We start from the raw sequence: 27,755 nt of genomic DNA on the forward strand, positions 1-27,755 counted from the left end.
TAGAGCAACAAACTCTTTTTCCAGGCTAAGTGAAGATCAGCTGTGTTCATATTAACACATTAAAAGCATTTGCCCATGTTTCTTCCATTATTGCTGCATTGTGACAGTCTTGCATGGAGGTGCACACGCTGAAAGTTAAAACTTGCTGAACCTTATCCGCACCTTGTGAGAGCCAGCGAGTAATGAGAGACACACTGACTGTGGTCGCAATTGAAGATGAGCTGATGGTATTAATTAAAGACTTTGATACGTGTTTATTTCTTCCAGACTGGATTATTGTAATGCTTTATTTTCTGGTCTGCCGCAGTCTAGCATTTGAGGACTTCAGTTGGTACAGAATGCTGCTGCCAGACTTTTGACACAAAGTAGAAGGTTTGACCACATTACACCCGTTCTGGCATCCCTTCATTGGCTACCGGTTTCTGCCATATCGGATTTTAAAGTCTTATTGTTGGTTTATAAAATTGTTCATGGATTGGCACCTTCCTACCTGGTGGACTTGGTTAAGCCCTACGTACCTGTGCAGCCCTTGCGTTCGCAGGACGCAGGGCTTCTGTGTGTTCCGAGGGTGAACAAGACGTCTGTGGGGTATAGAGCCTTCTCCTACCATGGTCTGACTCTTTGGAACGATCTACCTACAGTTATTAGGCAGTCTGACACGGTGGAGACTTTTAAATCAAGACTGAAGACCCACTTTTTTAGACTGTCTTATCATTAATCTAATTTGTTTTTATGTTTGCTTTGTAATTTCTTTTTATTCTACTGTGTTTTATCTTTTTATTGTGCATTTTGATTTTAAATTACTTTGTGTTGTTATGAATTGTGTGAAGCACCTTGGGGCGACTTTGTCGTGAGTTGGTGCTATATAAATTAAAAAATTGAAATTGAATTGAATTGAAATTAATGTACGTGACAGAATTTTAAGAATTACACAAAAACAAAGTGGTTTATCATTAAGACCATAGTAGAGAAAAAAAAATCAATACTTTTTGCAGATTTAGCATAAAGTACCATTGTGTTTGCACTGTATCTTCTCATTGATGCAGTAATTGAAGTTCAAGGCATTTCCTACACAGGCTGTAAAGCCCAGTGGGCTGGTGCTGATCCCCAGAAAGCATAGCATGAAGGTGATGAGAGTCTGTGACTGCCCCCACCATGGCAGGCGCCCATTAAGAGCTGGGTGGACTGAGACAATCAACATGAATTATCTTGTCCAAGCACACAGTCAGGATGTCTGAAGCACACAGCTGGAGTCAAACCCAGGTCTATTAGATGGTCTTCCAACTCATAATCCACAGTAGTGCCACCTGCTCTGCAGCAAGACATATTCAGTGACTTGGAAACATTCACCTTCCCAACTCCTGAGCACAAGAAAACTGGCTGCAAGATTCATCTTATTTAATGAGAATTTATCCAGAAAATTTGGCCAGCCTAGAATATTAATCGCCCCACTTCCTTTTATCAATTTGTCTTGTCCCCTTTTTTCCCGACTCTGTTTCGTCTTTTTTTGAGCTCATATATATTTTTTTTTTTTAAATGACATGAAGTATAAAATCGTGTAATTTCACTTTTGTCTCCTCGACTCTGCCACCCCGCTCTTGGTGGATATCTTGACCAACTGCCTCCCTGCCCATTCACAATAATCTATTCAAGTCGGAACGTTTGTGTCAAACCAGCTTGACCTGCCAAAATGAATTTCAGAAGCACCTTGCCCAAGCCTTGGCGACTTTGTCGCTGTGTGATAGACCTTGGCGGACATGAAGTGTGCCTGTCTGTCACTGCCTGCATGTGTGTCCACTGTCTCTGTGTGTGTGTGTGTGTTGTTCTGGTAGAATAATGAAGCTTATAGGGGCCAGCTGCTTGGGGCTGAAGGCGGGCATTAACCCGACAGATGGAGCCAGTCTGGGCTCCCAGCTCTGCATATGGTGGCCAGGAGGAGAGCTGGCTAATGGAACACACACTCACACTCACTCACACATCATACACACATTACCAGACAAGACTTGATAGAACTTCCTGACAGGTCTTCAGCACATTTGATCACGTAACCAATTCATCTCAGTCTGTCTGGTCAGCCTTGACTGATAGTGACAGGACAGTTCTACAGGGTACGATTGTGTCCGTGAATGTGTCGCGAGACACGCCGAGCCGGTTCCTCAAAGTGTAGGAGCAGCTTGTCATGTGCCACATGCTCTGTCACCTCCAATTGATCTCTTATTCCCTCCCCCACAGTGCCAAACACACCAACATTAGACCCACTGAGCCTCACACACCTTTGTTTTAAACAATTCCAAGTCTCTCACTGCTTCCATTTTGGCTCTGCGGCTCCTCTTCCACTTGCGCTGATAGATGTGTATCCTCTCCTTTTACTCTCTCATGTATCCTTTTCTTATACTCTGGAGTAATGTGGGAATAAAAGGAGTTGTTCAGAGAGAAGTCATTTGAGTTTTTAATTGCTCTTAACTCAAATATAGAACTCCTAAAAAAAACAAAACAAAACAAAAAACGTGATCTCGCATTTTGACAGTGGTGGGCACGGTTCCGATAATCCGATAACCGATAATTATCAAAGATAATGTTTTCATTATCAGATTATCTTTTTAGATAACTTTAAAAACCATTATCGGACTAATTATCTTGCGATAAATTTTTGTCCGATAATTTTTACACTGATAACGTGGTAAATAAAGCTGAACATCTACAAATAGTTAAACTTTAAAATCAGTTGAGCACGTACCTGTTAAATGTTTCATAGCTGATGGGTAGTTCTACCCTCTGCCAAACAGAGAAGAGCTGCTTTAAGAAGAAACTGCTCTATCCTCTGCAGGCAAAGGAGAACTGGTCCCAACATTTCTTTTAACCCCATACTGATACGGTGGCAATATCACCCAAGTCATCCAGAGGCATACATTTTTAACTTATGGTTCAACTTTTAACCAAACTAATTTCGGACAAGTTATTTAAATTAATGTCATGTCTGAAGTTTTATAAAGTGAAAATATCAGATATATGTTTTAGTTTTAAAGTATTGTGCTAATTTTTAAGGTTTTAGTGTGGATATATGCTGTGCCCAGCAGTGCATTATGGGTAGGATAGGGTAATCTCAGTACGTTCTCGACATGAGAAATGCATTTGAAATACTCTGATCAGGCTCTACGGACAACAGCATTAAACTCTAGTGTATTCTCTGGGTTTATAGATGTTGTTATTGTGTCTGCGTTTATTAAATTCCATGCATCTTATAGCAGACACGGATTATCTGGAATTTTGTTTTGGCAAGTATTCAAGGTCTCTACTGCCATCTACTGGCCAGTAGTGTTCATTCGACCTATTGACATATCCCATAATCCCTTGCGTGCCAGAGAGTCGTTGCAGTCAAACAACATATAGAGAATCAACACGATGACAGTTGTAAATTAATATTATACTACAAAAATGTATTTTTTTTATGCTTTTCGTCACATTAATAAGAGACTGCTGCATGATACCCTGAAAACTTGTTAAAACAATTATAACAAATAATCCGTGTCTGCTACGTTTAATCTGCATGGAATTTAATAAACTCAAACCGAATTTCAGACATATTCTATATATTAATCTGGAACAAAGAGGACAAACAGTGTTATAAAGGACAATAATCAAGACGTTAAAGAGCAAACTTCACTTTCCCCCAGAACAACATGATCAGGAAGCGAGCGTAGCTCACAGCAGCTCCCATTGAAAATAACAGAGAGACAGCCTGTGATTCTCCCATGTTTACATAAAACAAATGCAATAACAACGTCTATAAACCCAGAGAATATATTCACGAGAGATTTAGGCACAATATAAACATAGTTTTATGTCGCGATGTTAATGGTGTTGTCTGTGTGCAGCAGTTGAAGTGCAGCGTGATCAGAGCGTCTCACTGCAGTTCTCAATGTTACTGAGATCTCACAGTGCAGTGACCTCTGAGGTTTTGCGGGATTTGAAACATCATTAGGGCGAATAGCCAACATTTATGTGTCAAGACAATATTGAGTGCACGTTTTACAGTCTAATAAAACGTATGCACAATATAATAAAACGTGCACACAACATCATAAAACGTGCACACAATATAATAAAACATGCTCACAATGTAAAATGAGTGCACATTCTCTCCACATGCAAAACATTTTGCGATGACACTTCCAGGGCTCTGTAAAAATGCCTGTTTTTACAAATAAAAAAATGGAATATTTTACAAAAGCACATTTATCTGTAAACACCAACACATGACACACATCACATTAACATGTTGGTTTACATAATGAATGACTCAACCAATCAGTGTTTAGCAGAAGAGGCACATTTTACCCAGAATCCTTTGCGATCTGTCTGTGTTTGTTACAAAAATTCAGAATTAGTGCATTATTCAACATTAAAAGATATATGTTATATCTTTGCACAAATGACAGAATTGACATTAATGGAGTTATTCTATCAGTATTCATTTTATTTATACACCAAACCATAACTCAGCAGGGCTTTATTTTCCAAGACCTCCGCCTGACAGCAGTGCTGTGATTGGGTAGAGAATTGAGCTGTGTGGCTTCTCTCTGTTGCAGCTGTACTGGAAGTGTTGTAGTAAACAGAAGCTTCCAGCAGGGGGCAGGATGCTCAAAGACAGAAGTGCTGACCCATTGTTTGGGTCTGTTGTTGCTTTTGATTCTTCCAAAAGTGATCGCGGTGTTAAAACTCAAATTCAGTTTGTTACTAGTTGCAAGTGTACCGGAGACAATACTGGAATTTATCCGTTATCTGTAACTTCCGATACATTTTTGGGGGGTTTATCTTTATCAAAGATAACTTTTCAATTATCTGTTATCGAAGTAAATTTTTTTGGGTTATCTGTGCCCACCACTGCATTTTGACAGAGTGAAAACACAGAAATGGACACAGTCGCACTGATACTTGAATTGGAAAGGAATGCATCTTTTTCATTATTCTTTTGCTTTCTTGCATTTCTAATATCTTTCCCTAAAGCGGCACAGATAGTTCTGGTATTGAATTTTCTGCCTTTTTGGTCTGATTTGTTACCAAAGGTCATACCAAAGGACACTCGTCTCCTACAATCTCTTCTTTAGTGATTAACCATTCTCAAAATTATTCTGCAGGTCTTTTTTTTTAACTACTCCATTTTATGCTTGACTAGAGATTTATTCTTGTCCACACGGAAAATGAACTTTGCAGGCACAATCTTTTCTTTTTCATTTTCAAAAAGGGTCCCATAAACACCACACCGTTTCAAGAAATACCTGCGCACACACAACATCATTGAAAACAGCTGAAAATGCTGTAGTATATATGCCAGGCCTGTATGTGGCCCTGTAACACTCATTCAAAAAAAAAAAAAAGACAGAGAAGAATAAGTGGAGGATGCAAACAAAGCTTGTCTGCTGTAGACAAGGAGCAGGAGATTTTGCTGTGGTAGGGGTAAAATATGACGCATATGATGGAATTTCTCTACTTCCAAGGACAAAAACACGGCATTTTGTCTGAGCTTTTGGGCAAATTACACGCAAACAAAGTGAAAATGCAACAAAAAAGTGATGATGTGGTGGAAAGTGGAGATGTGTTGTGGTTTGTTTATGACCCAGAGCTCAAACATGTCGAGGTGGTTTTGCAAGAGAGAGATTGTAGCTACTCTGGTTACTTGTATAGGCTCTTACCGACACGACGCCTCCCATTTGTCTCGTCTTCCCTTCTCCACTGGGAACTGAAAAAAAACTGCGACTGCTTTGGTGATTGCAGCCGAAAAAAAGACAGTACACCATTTTTCCATGTGAAGTTATGCTGTGTATATATTCCGCAACGGGCCCGGCTGTTCCCATAAGTGGTTAAACCCAGCGATATCATGGAGGGTTCAAACGAGACTGCACTGCCCTATAAGCTCAGTAGCTTCTGCAGCACAAGCACAAGATGTGACTGATGTCTTGTGGCCGCGGGTTAAGGCTGAGGTTAGAGAAGTGGAGCTAAGACATCATTGACAAAGCTTCTGGGGAAAATCTGGTCTTGTTAGGAGAGACGGCATCCATCCCACTTTGGATGGAGCAGCTCTCATTTCTAGAAATCTGGCCAATTTTCTTAAATCCTCCAAACCGTGACTATCCAGGGTTGGGACCAGGAAGCAGAGTTGTAGTCTTACACACCTCTCTGCAGCTTCTCTCCCCCTGCCATCCCCTCATTACCCCATCCCCGTAGAGACGGTGCCTGCTCCCAGACTACCAATAACCAGCAAAAATCTATTTAAGCATAAAAATTCAAAAAGAAAAAATAATATAGCACCTTCAACTGCACCACAGACTAAAACAGTTAAATGTGGTCTATTAAACATTAGGTCTCTCTCTTCTAAGTCCCTGTTGGTAATGATATAATAATTGATCAACATATTGATTTATTCTGCCTAACAGAAACCTGGTTACAGCAGGATGAATATGTTAGTTTAAATGAGTCAACACCCCCGAGTCACACTAACTGTCAGAATGCTCGTAGCACGGGCCGAGGGGGAGGATTAGCAGCAATCTTCCATTCCAGCTTATTAATTAATCAAAAACCCAGACAGAGCTTTTATTCATTTGAAAGCTTGTCTCTTAGTCTTGTCCATCCAAATTGGAAGTCCCAAAAACCAGTTTTATTTGTTATTATCTATCGTCCACCTGGTCGTTACTGTGAGTTTCTCTGTGAATTTTCAGACCTTTTGTCTGACTTAGTGCTTAGCTCAGATAAGATAATTATAGTGGGCGATTTTAACATCCACACAGATGCTGAGAATGACAGCCTCAACACTGCATTTAATCTATTATTAGACTCTATTGGCTTTGCTCAAAAAGTAAATGAGTCCACCCACCACTTTAATCATATCTTAGATCTTGTTCTGACTTATGGTATGGAAATAGAAGACTTAACAGTATTCCCTGAAAACTCCCTTCTGTCTGATCATTTCTTAATAACATTTACATTTACTCTGATGGACTACCCAGCAGTGGGGAATAAGTTTCATTACACTAGAAGTCTTTCAGAAAGCGCTGTAACTAGGTTTAAGGATATGATTCCTTCTTTATGTTCTCTAATGCCATATACCAACACAGTGCAGAGTAGCTACCTAAACTCTGTAAGGGAGATAGAGTATCTCGTCAATAGTTTTACATCCTCATTGAAGACAACTTTGGATGCTGTAGCTCCTCTGAAAAAGAGAGCTTTAAATCAGAAGTGTCTGACTCCGTGGTATAACTCACAAACTCATAGCTTAAAGCAGATAACCCGTAAGTTGGAGAGGAAATGGCGTCTCACTAATTTAGAAGATCTTCACTTAGCCTGGAAAAAGAGTCTGTTGCTCTATAAAAAAGCCCTCCGTAAAGCTAGGACATCTTTCTACTCATCACTAATTGAAGAAAATAAGAACAACCCCAGGTTTCTTTTCAGCACTGTAGCCAGGCTGACAAAGAGTCAGAGCTCTATTGAGCTGAGTATTCCATTAACTTTAACTAGTAATGACTTCATGACTTTCTTTGCTAACAAAATTTTAACTATTAGAGAAAAAATTACTCATAACCATCCCAAAGACGTATCGTTATCTTTGGCTGCTTTCAGTGATGCCGGTATTTGGTTAGACTCTTTCTCTCCAATTGTTCTGTCTGAGTTATTTTCATTAGTTACTTCATCCAAACCATCAACATGTTTATTAGACCCCATTCCTACCAGGCTGCTCAAGGAAGCCCTACCATTATTTAATGCTTCGATCTTAAATATGATCAATCTATCTTTGTTAGTTGGCTATGTACCACAGGCTTTTAAGGTGGCAGTAATTAAACCATTACTTAAAAAGCCATCACTTGACCCAGCTATCTTAGCTAATTATAGGCCAATCTCCAACCTTCCTTTTCTCTCAAAAATTCTTGAAAGGGTAGTTGTAAAACAGCTAACTGATCATCTGCAGAGGAATGGTCTATTTGAAGAGTTTCAGTCAGGTTTTAGAATTCATCATAGTACAGAAACAGCATTAGTGAAGGTTACAAATGATCTTCTTATGGCCTCGGACAGTGGACTCATCTCTGTGCTTGTTCTGTTAGACCTCAGTGCTGCTTTTGATACTGTTGACCATAAAATTTTATTACAGAGATTAGAGCATGCCATAGGTATTAAAGGCACTGCGCTGCGGTGGTTTGAATCATATTTGTCTAATAGATTACAATTTGTTCATGTAAATGGGGAATCTTCTTCACAGACTAAAGTTAATTATGGAGTTCCACAAGGTTCTGTGCTAGGACCAATTTTATTCACTTTATACATGCTTCCCTTAGGCAGTATTATTAGACGGTATTGCTTAAATTTTCATTGTTACGCAGATGATACCCAGCTTTATCTATCCATGAAGCCAGAGGACACACATCAATTAGTCATTCAAAGCGCATATTAAACAAATATGTAGGACTGCTTTTTTGCATTTACGCAATATCTCTAAAATCAGAAAGGTCTTGTCTGAGTGATGCTGAAAAACTAATTCATGCATTTATTTCCTCTAGGCTGGACTATTGTAATTCATTATTATCAGGTTGTCCTAAAAGTTCCCTAAAAAGCCTTCAGTTAATTCAAAATGCTGCAGCTAGAGTACTGACGGGGACTAGAAGGAGAGAGCATATCTCACCCATATTGGCCTCTCTTCATTGGCTTCCTGTTAATTCTAGAATAGAATTTAAAATTCTTCTTCTTACTTATAAGGTTTTGAATAATCAGGTCCCATCTTATCTTAGGGACCTCGTAGTACCATATCACCCCAATAGAGCGCTTCGCTCTCAGACTACAGGCTTACTTGTAGTTCCTAGGGTTTGTAAGAGTAGAATGGGAGGCAGAGCCTTCAGCTTTCAGGCTCCTCTCCTGTGGAACCAGCTCCCAATTCAGATCAGGGAGACAGACACCCTCTCTACTTTTAAGATTAGGCTTAAAACTTTCCTTTTTGCTAAAGCTTATAGTTAGGGCTGGATCAGGTGACCCTGAACCATCCCTTAGTTATGCTGCTATAGACGTAGACTGCTGGGGGGTTCCCATGATGCACTGTTTCTTTCTCTTTTTGCTCTGTATGCACCACTCTGCATTTAATCATTAGTGATCGATCTCTGCTCCCCTCCACAGCATGTCTTTTTCCTGGTTCTCTCCCTCAGCCCCAACCAGTCCCAGCAGAAGACTGCCCCTCCCTGAGCCTGGTTCTGCTGGAGGTTTCTTCCTGTTAAAAGGGAGTTTTTCCTTCCCACTGTAGCCAAGTGCTTGCTCACAGGGGGTCGTTTTGACCGTTGGGGTTTTACATAATTATTGTATGGCCTTGCCTTAAATATAAAGCGCCTTGGGGCAACTGTTTGTTGTGATTTGGCGCTATATAAAAAAATTGATTGATTGATTGATTGATTGTTTCATAAATGTTGCATATAGTTTGTACACACCAAAATGCAAAGGCATCATTTTGAGACTTATCCACTCTGGGACCCACTTTCAAAAAATTTCTGGTTTACAAAAATGTTCTGTGTGGACAAAATGTTGATACGATACAAAACATTTGCGGATACGCCTAAACTCATCTCCATATCGACTGGACCTTCATTTGTTGACTCTTGGCTCTTTAAATTGGCTGGTTTGGGTTTTACTCTTGTGCTGCTCCATGGTGACGTTTGGAGAAATTAGTGTGTCTCTTCACCTTTGTAGTTCTGCATTGCCACTAGGGGCAGTCATACATACAGTCCCAGAAACCTTGGTTGAAAAAGCCCGAAATGGAAACAGTTTCCACCCAGTTAGCACAGCATGCCGGAAGCGTGTCCTACAGGCATTGAGGCCCTTATCCCCCACCCTTAAGTCCTTATCCCCGGATAAAATAGCATGTATCTGCTGAGAATCCAATGCTCTCCCTGGACTGGATGCCAGTGCATTTTGGATTAATTTCCCAGCCAAGGTACCCATTTTACCTGTGGGTGGATTGGGGCAATGCAGATGAAGTGTCCTGTCCATGGATACAGACTAGTAGTATTAACAGGAATCAAACCTACAGTACAGCTTCATATTGCTAACCCAACTCGTTATCCAACTGAGCTCCTTGCTCTCCTCGACAAGTAGCATGATGGATTAACTGTGTGCTGAAATATGTCAGTTTCTCCATTCATTCATTCATTCATTTTCTGCCGCTTATCCTGGTCACAGCAGCAGTTCACTAAGCAGCTCATCATGCACTTCCCTATTGTCAGCCATTGTCATGTTGCACTTTATCTTAAAATATAATTTAAACATCGAACACCATGTTTTCATTCAGGATTTGTTATTCAAGTTGTGAATGGAAAGCAATGTGATATTTGTCTCTTTTTTTCTGATCCCCCCCAAAAAACAAAACAAAAATCCTTGACTAAAAACCGTGATCCAACCTGAAATGCACATTTTGTAAGCCATTACACAACAAATAAATGCTGTTTTAGCATTTTTTCTTTTTTGGAAACAGACCAAAAAATGCTCCTGGGGACACAACAATGTATTGTGGACAAACGCAATCCTCAATATCGAACCCAGACACAGCGGCTGCAGACTTTGATAACATGCATCCAGTGTAGGAGTCACACCACAATCTGTACCATCAGTTAGCAACCTGTTCATCACACAACCCCCACACCATTTTCTGTTTTATTAACAAAAAATGAATGGGAAATGGCATTATCACTGCTTTATATCTGCTGTTATCTCCAGTGACAACCCCAATGGGGTTGACTCCATATATTTATTGAGTTGTGTTAATGAAAACATCAGCGTTATCAGTGGACTAACCTTGAATCTGATATAAAGGGATTGATTTGTGCTGGGGGGTGCATGGGAGAATAGCAATAGCAGTAGCGACAGTATGTTGCCAGTAGGCCGTTCAGTATTGACTGCTGATGTACTGTCTTGAGTGCGACTACGGCTTGGATAGAGATGGTTTCCCTCACGCACAGTTCAATCAATGGCATCTGTCAAGTCATTAGTCTTCACAATCCTCCCTATTGACCTTCAGCTGCCATTGTTTTGTGTGTATGTGTGTGTGTGTGTATGAGAGAGACAGTGACGCACGAAGGAGGATTCATTGGCCAAATGATGACTGATCAACATGTAGAAGGGGGATAATACGCATTACTGGGGTATGGGATTCTAGTTATAGCTCAGTTTTTCTGTCTCTTTGCACAGTTCTTTGGTTGGAACTTGTTGCTACAAAGTGATGTTAAAGTGTGTTTGTTTATCGGAAACAGGTGTTTCCTGACAGCAATTGTGTAGTGTTAATAATGCCATGTGTTATTACCTGAGGGGGATGTGGACACGTGGTTTGTTGGATTTGGGTATTGATTGATGTGTGTGTCTGTGTTTGGACTCATATGAATTTGTGAAAACTGGGCATCATCAGAGTGTACCAGAGTCGCACTGTTTCTATTAAATGTACGCCAAAAAGGTTCCTCATTCTTGCACTAGAATGTATGAAGCATCACATCTGGCTTCCAGCTGGATCAGCTGCACATGGGCAGGTGTATGGATCGTGTTTTACCAATGTCTCTCAGTGAAGAATATTAAGCAAAAGAGAACTTATTAAAAACCAACAACAAAACAACAAAGCACACTCATGCACCGCACATCCACCAATGCTAATTTATTCCATGGCAATCATTTGGCTTTGTGATAACTTGATTATTTTAGTAGATGTGTAGTGTTCTGATACTGTATTTGGAAATAAAGACAAGTACCACATTAGAAGTCTGGTGAGTGACAAATTGGCAATTCTGTTTCAAAATTTAAAGCTGAATGGTTTATAATTTTGTAGAAAAGGGTTGAATTTATTTACTTATGTATTTATTTTTGTGGCTGATTAGTTAGCAACACACACAAACATGATAATCATAGAATAATTAATACTCGGTTAGGTACACAGTCCTTAGAGTAGCTTACCGTAACCCGATCATGCTCATAGTTGACCTCATCTGAGATGCATTCATTTGTGATGCCCAGGTTAAATTTGGCAGAAATCTGACCTGTTTTATGCAAGTTATTATGTGTACAAGAATGTGTGATGTAAGCACTGATGCACGGATGGAGTGCTTTTCCTGGGAATAAAACAAACACTACAAGTAATTACCTCTGGGGTCACAATCTAGATCGATAGATAGATAGATTGATAGATTGATTGATCTAACAAACTTTATTGGTCCCTTGAGCAAGGTCCAAAACAAGCTTGACCAGCATAATATCTTTATTCAAACCACATTTAGCATCTTATAAATACACTGACCAGCCTTTCTTTGGTGTGCACCATTTTAAAATCAGATAACCTTATTTTTAAGGCTAAAGAAAGGTTCAGACATTTTCCCAGTGTTTTTCTGCTATTTACAGCTTACTATCTTGATTTGGCAACAGTTTAAAATACACTTTAAAAAGACAGAACAAGTCAAATTTGATTTTTTTTTTTCCTGCATGGCTTTAACACAATTTATTGAAACAATGTTTTCAAAATTAAATATTATAATTATTGTTGTTATTATTATTTTTTGTCAATCCACTAAGAACATGACTGTCAACATATTTGCACTTCATAACTGATCCAAATGAAATTTTGGACAATTGATCATGGAACAGATATCCCCTAAAGTTTTACCAAACATATTAATAAATAAAAAATATGTATGCTTTTTGATTTGGGTTCTGAATGACTAGGAAAAGCATATATTCCAAACAAGTACAAACAATCTTTTAATGTAAATAGTAATAACTAGAAGCACTCAGAGAGTGCAAACCTCCGCCAAGGCCATAGGGTCACTGACCCTAAAGAGATTCCCTCCTTGGCACAGTGATCTATTCAACAATTCAGTGTTACAACCAAAACTATGATACATACACTTTTCTTTCCTGTATATTTGACATCCTTGACCATGAAAACATACCACTAGAACTTGGAATCATGTTTATGTCTTTATTAGTTCAAAAGTTATTGTATAAAAACGATTTTTCGGTAATGGCGGTTTTCTTCTAACAGATTCAGCTACAATTTGGTGTTAGTTGTGCATCTCTAGCTTCATTTGTCTCCTCACACTGACACATTTTCTATTTTCCCTATATTTTTTGCATATTCTGGATCACCAGATCCGGAATCCGGATCCGATCATCACCAAACTTTGTTGTTTGATAGAACATTTGACTATGTTACACCCTAATTTTTTTTCAAGCCTTTCTGCCTTGTTTTTGTGGAGTTAAAAACTAGTAGAATGTCAAAATTCCCCCTATCCCGCAATGGTGAAGAATCCTTTAAAAAATTCCTGGATCTGGATCGTGATCCGGATCACCACTAAAATTTAATTACTTGTTCCTCTTGTCATTTCCAACACTCCACAAAATTTCATCAAAATCCGTTCAAAACTTTTTGAGTTCTCCTGCTGACAAACAGACAGACAGACAAACAAACAAACTCGACCGAAAACATAACCTCCTTGACGGAGGTAACAACTGATAATTAATGCCTGGATCCAAAAGTGGATCTTTTCACAGTCGAAATTTCCAGCATTTCATAATATATCTGAAGTGAGGATATAATAAATGAATCCACAGTTCTAGTTTTTCCAGCAACACAGAATCTAATCTGAGTGTTTTAAGAAAAGGTTTTATCACAGCAGCTTTAAAGCTATTCGGCTGCCATCACAGTTACAATCTAATTCTTTACATGAATAGAGTCAGACAGGCTGATTTTAAATCAAGGATCCCATTCAATAATTCAATAATCCATAAAATCAGTAGACAAACAGTTTAACAGATGAAAGCTTCCCATCAGTAGTAAGTCAAAGTTTAATCAAATACATTTTGTGATTCTTCCCTCCAGGACAGCGACCTGTTGACGTTTAACATCTCATCTCACCATTCTTGGTGGCGGGAACACGGGCCGGGCTGTGTGACGAGAGAAATGTCGCAGGATTCAGGGGTCCACACCACGGACAGCCACTCCTACATCACGGTCATGGGCTGCCTGATGGAATACCAGTACATCGAGGTTATGCATAGCGGCACACAGATCCTCTCTGCTGTGAGTCCACACTGAGCGCTCACACTGGAACTGTTCAGATACGTACATGTGGAAACACGCTCTTGCACAAGAATCTCATCATATTCCACAGCTCGTGCCACTGTCACCGTGGGGTTTGTGCATTTGAAAGGTGCGCGTGATAGAAAGGAAGGCGTTTGTGTTTCAGTTCAAATGCTTTTCTCTGTGTCCTTCCACAGCAGTCTGTTATTTTGTCTACTGCAGCCTCCCTTCCTCTGTCCCGGTCACTGAATGAAAAATTGATCTGTTGTTTTGTCTGACTGTGGCTCAGACGTGCCAGCTGCTGACAGGTTACACAAATACTGGAAGGACTGTAATTGTCCTTTTCATACAGCACGGCATGAATGAGAAGCACACATCCTGCATGCACGCACTTTGCCCATGTTCATGTGTGACTGACTCCACCTGGTGTGGCAGCGAGAAGTCGGGTCTGCAGATTGTGAAAAAATCATGCACAAACTTTATATAGACTGTAAACCCAAATAAATTGGCAGAACTCAAAAACTACAATTTTCTTAAGTTAATTTACTCAAAAATAACAAGTTATTCCACTTTAAATGTTTGAAGATAGTGTATGTTTTGACTACAGCTTAATTGAGGAGATGGAGAGTAGAGAGGCAGGCATGTGATCAGAGGATCATCTGTTTGATACCCACTCAGAGAAGAAACTTACGAAGGTGCCCCATTTCAGTGTCTTGCTTGTCAGCACACTGACACTGGCGTCAGTGTGGTAATGACTGAACAGGCCCAGGCTTGATGCGCACTGTTTCTGACAGACGCTGCAAGTTGTTGCAGGAACCTGGGCCAGCCAGGATCTTGGTCTCTCGCCTCCCTCTTTCTCGTCTTCTCCTGTGTTATTTGTCTACATTTTTTCAAAGACTTCCACTTAGTTCCTCACTTGTTCTTCCCAGGTCTTCCAGTCAGTGGAGCACCTCTTGAAGTTATTCTTCAGGAGGGCCTTGTAACTTTTCTTCCTTTCTCTTCAGGACCATTTTCCCTTACTCAGCTGGGAGTAGAAGATCTGCTTGGGAGGTTGGCTGTCGTTCATCCTAGCAACATGATCCACCCGCTGAAGCTGGCTGTTAATAATGACACATTCTATGCTCTAGAGGTGGGCTCCAGCTAGGGTGCTGATGTTGGTAAAATAGTCTTCCCACCTGTTGTGGGGGATACTCCTCAGGCAGCGTTGGTAGAATCGCTTGAGAGTCTTTAGGCGGTGACGGCAGGTGGACCAATCTCAGATCCCTACAGCAGGGTGAGCATGACAACAGCATTGTAGACGAGGATTTTTGTTTTGTGTCGAAGGATTCTGTTGTTGAAAATGGGTGCAAAGTTGGCCAAAGACAGTTCATGCACACTTGAGTCAATGTTGGATCTTGTCATCGATGTTGGCATTTGATGACACTTTCCCGCCCAGGTATGGAGCTTGAGTCACTTTGTCCAGGACCTTTCCATGTAGTTTCACAGCAGGAAGCATTGGATTGACAGTGTTGGGTGGAGGCTGATATAGGACCTATGTCTTCTTCAGGTTGATGTGAGGGCCAAGCTTAATGTAGGCTTTGTTGAAGGTTTCAAGGATTTTCTGAAGACCTTCTTCCATAAAGGATGACATGTTGCTGTCATCGGCATACTGGAAGTCCAGGAGCAAAGTGGTGGTGGTTTTCTTCTTGGCTCTTAGTTGACTCAGGTTGAAGAGCTTTCCATCCATTCTGTACACGCTGTCAATTAATGGTGGCACCGTGTCCTTGATGAAGTGAAGGACTGTTAACATGAAGATGATGTCGAGCATAGGTTCGATGAGGCAGCCCTGCTTTACTCCTGATTGAACATTAAAGGCTTCAGTTTTTGTGCTATGTACCAGAACTGTGGCAGAGATCCCATGCTGGAGAAGCCTCCGGATCTTGATTATTTCCCTGGACAGCCCATTTTTCTGTGGATCTTCCACAGAAATTATCCTGACACACTGTTGAACACCATTGTCAAGTCAATGAAGGTAAGGTACAATAGCTGATGTTGCTCTTGGCACTTTTCTTGCAGTTGGCGAACAGTGAAGATCATGCCTGTTGTCCCTCTTGATGGTAGGAAACCATTCTAGGTTTCAGGAAAGATGTTTTCTGCTAGTTGTCTCAAACGGTTGTTGGCAAGAACCTTACTGTGGTAGATACGAAGGAGATTCTGTGATGGTTTTCACAGTCAGACTTATCTTATTTCTTCTTGTATATGGTGACAATCATTGAGTCTTTCAGCTCTGCTGGTGTTTCTTCTTGAGTCCAGATTTTGATGATGAGTTGGCGCAGTTGGTGTTAGAGAAACAGACCTTCTTCGTTAAAGACCTGAATTGGAGTGTTGTCTTCACTGGGTGCTTTGTTGTTTTCATGCCTTTAAGGGCAATGAGAGTTTCTTTGAGAGTTGGAGTTTGGCTGACTGCTTCAAAGATGTCTTGTCTTGGTCAATGGATGAGCATTTCCTCCTCCTCAATGATTGGGTTGGTGTTCAAGAGGTCTTTAAAGTGTTCTTTCCATCAAGCACTGATGGCATCTTTGGTCTTCAGCAACCATCCTTGCTTTGAACAGGTGGTTGTCCTTTGTTGGAGAGGCTGTAGATTGCTTTGGTGGTATTGAAAGAGTTGCTTTGCTTTTTCTCTTGCAAAGTTCCCCAATCGGACCGGGAGTGACATGTTTAGCCGCATGTTCTCCTTGAATTGCTGGCTGTCTGAGTGGTGTCCAAAAAATGAGGTGGGCTTCATAGATAATTGGCAAAGCTTCTGGGGAAAACCTGGTCTTGTTAGGAGAGACGGCCAATTTTCTTAAATCCTCCAAACCGTGACTATCCAGGGTTGGGACCAGGAAGCAGAGTTGTAGTCTTACACACCTCTCTGCAGCTTCTCTCCCCCTGCCATCCCCTCATTACCCCATCCCCGTAGAGACGGTGCCTGCTCCCAGACTACCAATAACCAGCAAAAATCTATTTAAGCATAGAAATTCAAAAAGAAAAAATAATATAGCACCTTCAACTGCACCACAGACTAAAACAGTTAAATGTGGTCTATTAAACATTAGGTCTCTCTCTTCTAAGTCCCTGTTGGTAAATGATATAATAATTGATCAACATATTGATTTATTCTGCCTAACAGAAACCTGGTTACAGCAGGATGAATATGTTAGTTTAAATGAGTCAACACCCCCGAGTCACACTAACTGTCAGAATGCTCGTAGCACGGGCCGGGGCGGAGGATTAGCGCAATCTTCCATTCCATCTTATTAATTAATCAAAAACCCAGACAGAGCTTTAATTCATTTGAAAGCTTGTCTCTTAGTCTTGTCCATCCAAATTGGAAGTCCCAAAAACCAGTTTATTTGTTATTATCTATCGTCCACCTGGTCGTTACTGTGAGTTTCTCTGTGAATTTTCAGACCTTTTGTCTGACTTAGTGCTTAGCTCAGATAAGATAATTATAGTGGGCGATTTTAACATCCACACAGATGCTGAGAATGACAGCCTCAACACTGCATTTAATCTATTATTAGACTCTATTGGCTTTGCTCAAAAAGTAAATGAGTCCACCCACCACTTTAATCATATCTTAGATCTTGTTCTGACTTATGGTATGGAAATAGAAGACTTAACAGTATTCCCTGAAAACTCCCTTCTGTCTGATCATTTCTTAATAACATTTACATTACTCTGATGGACTACCCAGCAGTAGGGAATAAGTTTCATTACACTAGAAGTCTTTCAGAAAGCGCTGTAACTAGGTTTAAGGATATGATTCCTTCTTTATGTTCTCTAATGCCATATAACAACACAGTGCAGAGTAGCTACCTAAACTCTGTAAGGGAGATAGAGTATCTCGTCAATAGTTTTACATCCTCATTGAAGACAACTTTGGATGCTGTAGCTCCTCTGAAAAAGAGAGCTTTAAATCAGAAGTGTCTGACTCCGTGGTATAACTCACAAACTCGTAGCTTAAAGCAGATAACCCGTAAGTTGGAGAGGAAATGGCGTCTCACTAATTTAGAAGATCTTCACTTAGCCTGGAAAAAGAGTCTGTTGCTCTATAAAAAAAGCCCTCCGTAAAGCTAGGACATCTTTCTACTCATCACTAATTGAAGAAAATAAGAACAACCCCAGGTTTCTTTTCAGCACTGTAGCCAGGCTGACAAAGAGTCAGAGCTCTATTGAGCTGAGTATTCCATTAACTTTAACTAGTAATGACTTCATGACTTTCTTTGCTAACAAAATTTAACTATTAGAGAAAAAATTACTCATAACCATCCCAAAGACGTATCGTTATCTTTGGCTGCTTTCAGTGATGCCGGTATTTGGTTAGACTCTTTCTCTCCGATTGTTCTGTCTGAGTTATTTTCATTAGTTACTTCATCCAAACCATCAACATGTTTATTAGACCCCATTCCTACCAGGCTGCTCAAGGAAGCCCTACCATTATTTAATGCTTGATCTTAAATATGATCAATCTATCTTTGTTAGTTGGCTATGTACCACAGCCTTTTAAGGTGGCAGTAATTAAACCATTATTTAAAAAGCCATCACTTGACCCAGCTATCTTAGCTAATTATAGGCCAATCTCCAACCTTCCTTTTCTCTCAAAAATTCTTGAAAGGGTAGTTGTAAAACAGCTAACTGATCATCTGCAGAGGAATGGTCTATTTGAAGAGTTTCAGTCAGGTTTTAGAATTCATCATAGTACAGAAACAGCATTAGTGAAGCTTACAAATGATCTTCTTATGGCCTCGGACAGTGGACTCATCTCTGTGCTTGTTCTGTTAGACCTCAGTGCTGCTTTGATACTGTTGACCATAAAATTTTATTACAGAGATTAGAGCATGCCATAGGTATTAAAGGCACTGCGCTGCGGTGGTTTGAATCATATTTGTCTAATAGATTACAATTTGTTCATGTAAATGGGGAATCTTCTTCACAGACTAAAGTTAATTATGGAGTTCCACAAGGTTCTGTGCTAGGACCAATTTTATTCACTTTATACATGATTCCCTTAGGCAGTATTATTAGACGGTATTGCTTAAATTTTCATTGTTACGCAGATGATACCCAGCTTTATCTATCCATGAAGCCAGAGGACACACACCAATTAGCTAAACTGCAGGATTGTCTTACAGACATAAAGACAGGGATGACCTCTAATTTCCTGCTTTTAAACTCAGATAAAACTGAAGTTATTGTACTTGGCCCCACAAATCTTAGAAACATGGTGTCTAACCAGATCCTTACTCTGGATGGCATTACCCTGACCTCTAGTAATACTGTGAGAAATCTTGGAGTCATTTTTGATCAGGATATGTCATTCAAAGCGCATATTAAACAAATATGTAGGACTGCTTTTTTGCATTTACGCAATATCTCTAAAATCAGAAAGGTCTTGTCTCAGAGTGATGCTGAAAAACTAATTCATGCATTTATTTCCTCTAGGCTGGACTATTGTAATTCATTATTATCAGGTTGTCCTAAAAGTTCCCTAAAAAGCCTTCAGTTAATTCAAAATGCTGCAGCTAGAGTACTGACGGGGACTAGAAGGAGAGAGCATATCTCACCCATATTGGCCTCTCTTCATTGGCTTCCTGTTAATTCTAGAATAGAATTTAAAATTCTTCTTCTTACTTTTGAATAATCAGGTCCCATCTTATCTTAGGGACCTCGTAGTACCATATCACCCCAATAGAGCGCTTTGCTCTCAGACTGCAGGCTTACTTGTAGTTCCTAGGGTTTGTAAGAGTAGAATGGGAGGCAGAGCCTTCAGCTTTCAGGCTCCTCTCCTGTGGAACCAGCTCCCAATTCAGATCAGGGAGACAGACACCCTCTCTACTTTTAAGATTAGGCTTAAAACTTTCCTTTTTGCTAAAGCTTATAGTTAGGGGCTGGATCAGGTGACCCTGAACCATCCCTTAGTTATGCTGCTATAGACGTAGACTGCTGGGGGGTTCCCATGATGCACTGTTTCTTTCTCTTTTTTCTCTGTATGCACCACTCTGCATTTAATCATTAGTGATCGATCTCTGCTCCCCTCCACAGCATGTCTTTTTCCTGGTTCTCTCCCTCAGCCCCAACCAGTCCCAGCAGAAGACTGCCCCTCCCTGAGCCTGGTTCTGCTGGAGGTTTCTTCCTGTTAAAAGGGAGTTTTTCCTTCCCACTGTAGCCAAGTGCTTGCTCACAGGGGGTCGTTTTGACCGTTGGGGTTTTACATAATTATTGTATGGCCTTGCCTTACAATATAAAGCGCCTTGGGGCAACTGTTTGTTGTGATTTGGCGCTATATAAAAAAATTGATTGATTGATTGATTGAAGTTGGCTCTTTCTGGAGGTCAAGGAAAGCTTTTCACTTTCGATCAATGAGTCATTGGAGGACCTGGTCATTCTTATCAAACCACTCCTGGTGCTTCCTCTTCTGGTGTCTGACTGTTTCTTGGTAGGCTGCTGTTGTGGCTGTCTTGAATTCCACCCAGTGCTTAAGAGCTCCGAGAGAGTATGTCGTGGGGAGTTCTTTCCTCAGGCACTGTTGAAACTCTGCTTTTGTTTCTGGGTCTTCGAGCTTTGCGATGTTGAACCTTTTGATAGTTTTGCAGTGTCCAGGCCTCCTCTTGGGTAGATGTTCATCTTGATCCTGGAACAGATCAGATGATGATCCATCTAACAGTTGTCTGCACCTGTCATTGCCTTGGTGGACAGGACATCTTTCTGGTTGTGCTTTCCAGACAATGATGTAGTCATTTAGGTGCCAATGCTTTGAGTGAGGGTGTTGTCAGGAGTTTTCCTTTTGCCTGAAGATAGTGTTGGTCATGACGAGGTCATGTTCGGTGTACTTCATGAGAAGCAGGATGCCATTGATATTGTACTTGTCCTCTCCATTTTCCCTGAAGGTTCTGTTCCGGAGCTGGTGGTCCTTTCTGACCTGGGTGTTGAAGTCACCCAGGAGGATGATCTTGTCAGATGCTGGGATAGCAAACAGAATGGTGTCCAGTTTGGTGCTGAAGCTTTTCTTGTCTTCATTGTCAAGTGTTGCGGAATAAGTACTGAGGATGGTGGCATGGTGTTCACTTGCAAGATGGAGATGGAGTGTCATTAGTTGCTGACTGACACCCACTGGTGGGGGGTTCCTCAACTCAGAAAAGTGCAGTGGAACAGCCATTGAAGTTGGAATTCCAAGTCGGAAACTCTGACAAGATCTGTGCAGACTGACTTTGCTGAACTGATGTCACTGTAATATGATGGTGTACACAATGAGCGGGAAGCAGAATGAACTTTTTATTCATTTCTATTTGTATGTTGTGTTTGATGGCAGGTTGATGCAATAAATGCATCTGATTGGTCCTGACTTGAGTTGTGGGTCTTGGTGTTGCTGTCTGTACAGTAATGAGCCAAAAATTGTGACAACGCTCCTCCCAAGATAGTAAGTCCCTTTGGCTGCTCCCTTGTTTGCAGTTGGGGTCGCCACAGCAAATCCAAGGTGGATCTGCATGTTGAATTGGCACAAGTTTTACGCCGGATGCCCTTCCTGACGCAACTCCACATTACATGGAGAAATGTGGCAGGGGTGGGATTTGAACCCGGAACCTTCTGAACTGAAACCAAGCACATTAACCACTTGGCCACCACCCCTAATGCTCTCCCAAGATAATGGGTAAAAATATCACAGAAGGTACCTTGTTGTCCCTAGCCATGCAAACATTGGGGCCATCCATGTTTTCCCATGCAGATGCACTGTAAAACATTTAGATCTGACATTGGAAATACGGACACAATGGAATTGCCAATTTCCGACGTGCAGTGGAATGCACCGTTAATGTCCGAGTTGCACTCTGACATTATGATGTAGATCTGTCTTGTGAGAAATCCTCTCACTTGACTCCAGTCTTAAAGGGCATAACTGATGACATTCTGATTGGTTTATTTCATGTAATATGCAAAACACTCCTATAACTACCGTATTTTCCGGACTATAAGTCGCACCGGAGTATAAGTCGCACCAGCCACTTTATCCATTATAAAGAAAAATAAACCATAAATAAGTCGCACCGGAGTATAAGTCGCACCAGCCACTTTATCCATTATAAAGAAAAATAAACCATAAATAAGGTCCACTGGACTATAAGTCCCATGGACATACAGGTATGTTAACATGAAAAGTTCAGATGATAATATTGTGACGGCTACCGTTTTTGGATGCATATTTCACCAGTCGCAACTTGTAATCTGCAGAGTATGATTTTCTTTTTGGTGGCATTTTTTCGGGCCTTCTCCGTTGTCTTGTTATGTTATCAGTAACGTTAAAATTTTTATTTTTCTATGGTAGTCAGAAGTCGCAGGAACAGTCACACAAGCCTCGAGTGCCCTCTCGTGAGCTACATTTTACCTACGGATATGTTTGTATTTTGCGGACCACATTGCGAGCCGAACCATGCAGCGCCTACCTGCGCAGCTCATGACCGCCCAGCGGTGTCGATCCAGCTCCTTCCAAGTTGAGACGCTAATCCTCCGCCGTCGCTCAGTGCTCCCATGCAGCTCTCAGCGTCAACTCTGCTCACCCTGATATCCAAGGGTTGAAGCTGTCTTGTTAGCCGTCCCGGAATAAACACCATGTTCGTCTGCTTCAAACGCTTTTCACAATCATCGACGCCAGCTCCTTCCAAGTGCACACGCTAATCCTCCACCGTCGCTCACCCGGTGCTCCCACGCAGCTCTCAGCGTCAACTTAAACACTCTGCTCACATTGATATCCAAGGGTTGAAGCTGTTCTGTTCGCCATGCTGGAATAACAGCAAGCACCGTGTTCGTCAGCTTCACACGCTGTGGGTGAGGTGAGGAATACGCATCCAAAGTTCTGTTCTCCGATTGGTTATCATGACCAGCGTGAACTATAGGATGGCCGTCATACTACAGTGCCCATGATGCATTGCATTTCCTTTTCCGGTGGCCATTTTAAAACATAGATCGACTCTGTCACGTAAAATTGTTTTGTTACAGTAAATTAATTGAGATCCTACCGGTATATTTTTCATTTATAAGTCGCACCGGAGTATAGGTCGCACCCCCGGCCAAAACATGTAAAAAAGTGCGACTTATAGTCCGGAAAATACAGTAGTTAACCTGCTAAGACTCGAGCTTGAACTAGAATTAAGTTTTGGGAAAAAAATGATTCACCAATATGTGGAAGCAGGGTCTCAGGAGGTTAAGAGAATATCTCTAACCCCTTTGCACCCCGTGCACTATTTAGCACTCAGATTATGTGCCTTGTATTGGACTCAAAATGTCGGACATGGAAGATGTACACTGTAACAAGGAGTCTATTATCCGCAGACCATAGCTTCTGTCACTGCAACATGTGTTGGTGTTGGTGAGTGAGGTTTGCTCACTGCCCAGCAACCACTAGCCGCTATTACACAATGTCTTACTGAATCCTAGTTTGTATTGGACATTTTTATTTCCTGACCAATGCTGTTGCTGCAGGACTGGGACAGGGATAGCAATGTCTCTGTCCTGTCACAAATTGCGTTCCTTGTGTTGTTGCTTCAACTCTAAATGTTAAAAGCTGTATTATGGAATGGAATCCTTTGCAATGAGAAGTAACAGGATAAAAGAAAAGAATGTGATGAAAATGGAGTTTTCCTTTGTCGTTGTTAAAGGGCTTTCAAGGTCGCTCCAAGAGGCCATTAAATATTTAGTTGGGCTCCAAGGAGCATGTTTCATTAAGATGAAAAATGTGGATCTGTTGGCCGGTAATGGAATCGTCACTGTCATCTTTCCTGCTCAGATTCACTGGACACCACAAGGAAGCCCTTTCGGAAGCTGTAGAATTGGCAACGTCTCAGCTCAGTTGTTTGCTAAAGCCACCACAGGTGATATTTAGACGGCACAAACTAACAGCACAATTGAAATGGCTTGAAGTGGGGGTGATCTTTTCAAACTAAGAATAATACGTTTAGTGCAGCAGATAGCAGAATATTTACAGAGGAATCCTTCAAATAGTGATACAAGCAGCAAATCTGACAAAAGTACACCTTAGATATTACTCTTTTGAAAAAACTGACGGGCCACTTGAATTTTCAATAGACTGCCACGTAGGTGTCAATTGAAGAATTACATAGGGGTTAAAATATAAAAATGCTCCAATCATATTGAAAATTATACCACATTATTTGCATGATTGTAAAGATTCCAAAAGTTATGGTTTGGACTATCTGTGACTGAATTCTGTAGAGTTATGGGGTAAAAACAACAAGAATGATGACAAAGTTCAGTTTCAGTTTGTACAGGGGTCAAAAGTTAGAGTTGCTCCAAATTTGTTCAGAGGTGATGCAAATTATTGGTTGAGTTAATAGGGTTTCAAAAATGAATAGTTTGCACCATGTATCATGCTTAGTTATCATGTTACGGGGTAACATATGTCACATGTCATAGAATTCGATGGACGTCAATATTATTTGACCTTTACTTTAGAGACCAAGCATTCAACACAGTCAAAACTATTCCATTTATTAATCCAAGTAGCTCAATCAACAATTTGCACCATTTTTTGCTAAAATTGGAGCAACTTTAACTTTTGACCCCTGTACAAACTGAAATTGAACTTTGTCACCATTCTTAAGGTTTTTACTCCATAACTTCATAGTATTCAGTCATAGATAGTCCAAACTATACCTTTTTGGAGTCTTTATGATCAGACAAATAATGTGGTATAGTTTTCAATATGATTGGAGCATTTTTATATTTTAACCCCTGTGTAATTCTTCAATTGACCCCTATGTGGCCGCCTATTCAAAATTCAAGTGGCCCTTCGTTTTTTTCAAAAGAGCAATGTCTAAGGAGAATTTGTGCTGGATTTGGTGCTTGTATAACCATGTGAAGTATTGTTTCAGTTATTTGCTGCATGAGTTATTCATTCACCACTGAAGGGATCGTTTGCTTTTTCTACCCAAATAGTCACGTCTCCTAAAGTACATACTAATACTACACAGCTGTTTATTAACTTAAAAAAAATCCAGTTTTCCACTCCTAACCTCCCATCTAACCTGTTTTCCATTGCCTTTACACACCAACAGAATGAAAGTAAATAAAGTAAGTTAAATAAAAGAGTTGAATCTGACAAAACATATCAGATGAGAGAGCGCTGTTCAGGGATTAAAAAAAACACACCAAATATGAGTAGTCATAGTCATAACTCACACTAATGGGAGAGGCTAAGTATCCTGGTAACTCCAAGTGAACGTACACATGCATAGGTATCGGTTTGTCTGGGCTATTACTGCCATGGATGATGCCTTCTTCAGTTGCCTGTCTATTCCCAGGAAGCCACCACTGGTAGGATTGTGTGGACGCTGATAATGGGAAGAAAAACAGCCTGCGTCATTCTCTCGTTCCATTGCTCATTTCCTCATCTGTCTTTTTCCCTTTCACAATCTCTCAGATGTCTGTTTTCCTGACTGCTTTTCCTGCCCTGATCTCACGCTGTACAACCTTCGTGTCAATCAAATTTCCCACACTTTAAATGAGCCAAATGACAACAGCACACTTTCCATCTTCCTTTATACACCAACTCTCACTTTTATCTTATTCATGCATCCATCCCGCTTGCTGTTTTTGTTCCATTTCCTCTCATTCATTACGGAACTGTTTGTCAGGCTGCCTATTTCAAAGAGTGTCCAGTTGAAAACCAGAGGCAGGGGTAGCTTGGGGGAGACATAACACCCTCTGGATGATTAACGTTGTCTCCCACAGCATGCACGGCAGCAAGGACTGTGCTCCTCTGCAGGGTGGGGTGTAGATTTTCAGGTTCACATCATAAAAAATCAGCAGCCCCAGACCTGTGCCAAAGGTCAGGCTGCTGGCTTTTACTAAGTCCATTTGTTCCTGTTGTATTTTCAAACTGTCACACTGGACAGTTATTAAGAGTGAGGTGAATATTATTTGTATTTGTGCATGTCTCTGTTGTGTATGGCAACCAACAGCAGAAGTCTGTGATACATTCTTGTTTGAAGTCCACTGATCAGTCTGCCATGATCAGTAAGTGACCGTGCGTTCTCTTGTGTAAAAAGCTGCACAGTAGGGCCTCAAACTTCCCACATGCATTGCAGGTGTGATGCATCTGGTTTACATCTGAGCTGCATCTGTGTTGCATGTTGATGTTCATTTCAGCTGCCATCTAAACAGATTACAGTGAACACGCCACCTGCATGAGGGAAGTGCTGAAGATGTACATCTTGTAACGAGGCTGCTGCACCTCAGCAACTTCATGCATAATGTCATTTATACATCATGTCATTTTTACATCATGCCGGCAACATAAAATAATTAAGTTTTTTTTTTTCCTAGAGTTTCTTTATTTGGGGAAAAGGTCACAGACAAGAAAGATACAATTTTTTAAAACCATTTCAGTGTTGAGTTACATGAAATCACTTTTCTGGGCTTTGCTTTTTTAAGCACTCCACAACAAAACTCATAAACAGCTTCATGACCAACAGAATTCAGATGGATCTGAACATGGAAAAGCTGTTGGTCCAGATGGTCAGTCTTTATGCATGTATATCTTTGTATTATTTAAGTTTATATATTATACCACATTCAACACACCATGTATTTTCAGGGAGGTGCTGTCAGTTGGATTCTCTTAAGACCAGTCTCATGTGAAATAAATAGATAAATAAATATAAAAATAAGCCCTGTGAAAACAATTCCAAAATTCATTTGCATCACAGAAGACAGATTTTTTGGGGGGGGGTCACCTGAAAAGAAAAATATATCTGTTGAAGCAGTGATGCAACAAAAGCATGACCTGATATAAATACATACATGCGCATGAGCCGCAGCAGTTCACACAACAGCAGAGCTGATATAAAATAAGTGTAGTTCTTACAGTATTTCTGTGTAGGCTCTCAGTTGTCCAGGTGGTTTCCATAGTAGAGAAGCTTGAATCTTCGACTGGACTGGGTTGCTTGACGTGAGGATGTTTTGCTTCAAATCACAGAAGCTTCCTCAGCTAAAATTCTTGCTCTGGTAGTCTGACTTCTGTCTTGACTCTTGTAGAGAAGAATAAACCAGAAGCCAACAAAAGCTGGAGTTTTTTTTAACCTAACCAGACCCCACCTACCGAGAGGCTGACTGCTATAGGCTAGTGACTAAACAATAGCTCTAATTAGCACCTATTGTGCTCTAGTTAGCACTCTCCTAATGACAGGACGGAAGCCTCCCCTGATGGCTCCCTTGACGACTCTCCTGATGACATGAATGACTCATTACCATGAACAAAAGACTGAAATTGCTTTGACCTGAGTACCACATTGTAAACAGGGGACAAAGCGTGTCTGAGACCCGCTCCGTGGTTAAGGCTGGGTTTCAACTGTTTTACAAAGAATGCTTCCTTGACACCTCTCTCAAACCATTTCTTCTCTCTGGCTAAGATTTTAACTTCCTTGTCCTCAAACGTGTGGTTAGTGTCTTTCAGGTGGAGATGAACTGCAGACTGAGGTCCACTGGCGACCCCTCTGCGGTGCTGGTATAGCCTCTTGTGTAAAAGTTGCTTCGTCTCACCTATGTAGTGTTCATTACAGTTTTCCTGACATCTGATATGATACACTACATTGCTCTGTTTGTAACTAGGGATCCTATCCTTAGGGTGAACTAATTTCTG

At 40.7% G+C, this 27,755-nt stretch overlaps 1 protein-coding gene across 4 annotated transcripts in view; it reads left to right on the top strand.

Moving 5' to 3' along the window:
- Positions 1-27,755, top strand: part of nkain4 (sodium/potassium transporting ATPase interacting 4) — a 141,750-nt gene that overhangs the window by 61,082 nt on the left and 52,913 nt on the right. For all 4 annotated transcript variants that reach the window (XR_004561317.1, XR_004561316.1, XM_034172632.1 and 1 more), the window contains exon 4: positions 13,880-14,080. Coding sequence is in view for 2 of the 4 variants with exons in the window: in XM_034172632.1 (XP_034028523.1) it covers positions 13,880-14,080 (201 nt within the window). In the remaining 2 variants the exon portion in view is untranslated. The remainder of the gene's footprint in view (positions 1-13,879; positions 14,081-27,755) is intronic.

This window comes from Thalassophryne amazonica, chromosome 6, assembly GCF_902500255.1.
Source record: "Thalassophryne amazonica chromosome 6, fThaAma1.1, whole genome shotgun sequence".
Classification (NCBI taxonomy): Eukaryota; Metazoa; Chordata; class Actinopteri; order Batrachoidiformes; family Batrachoididae; genus Thalassophryne; species Thalassophryne amazonica.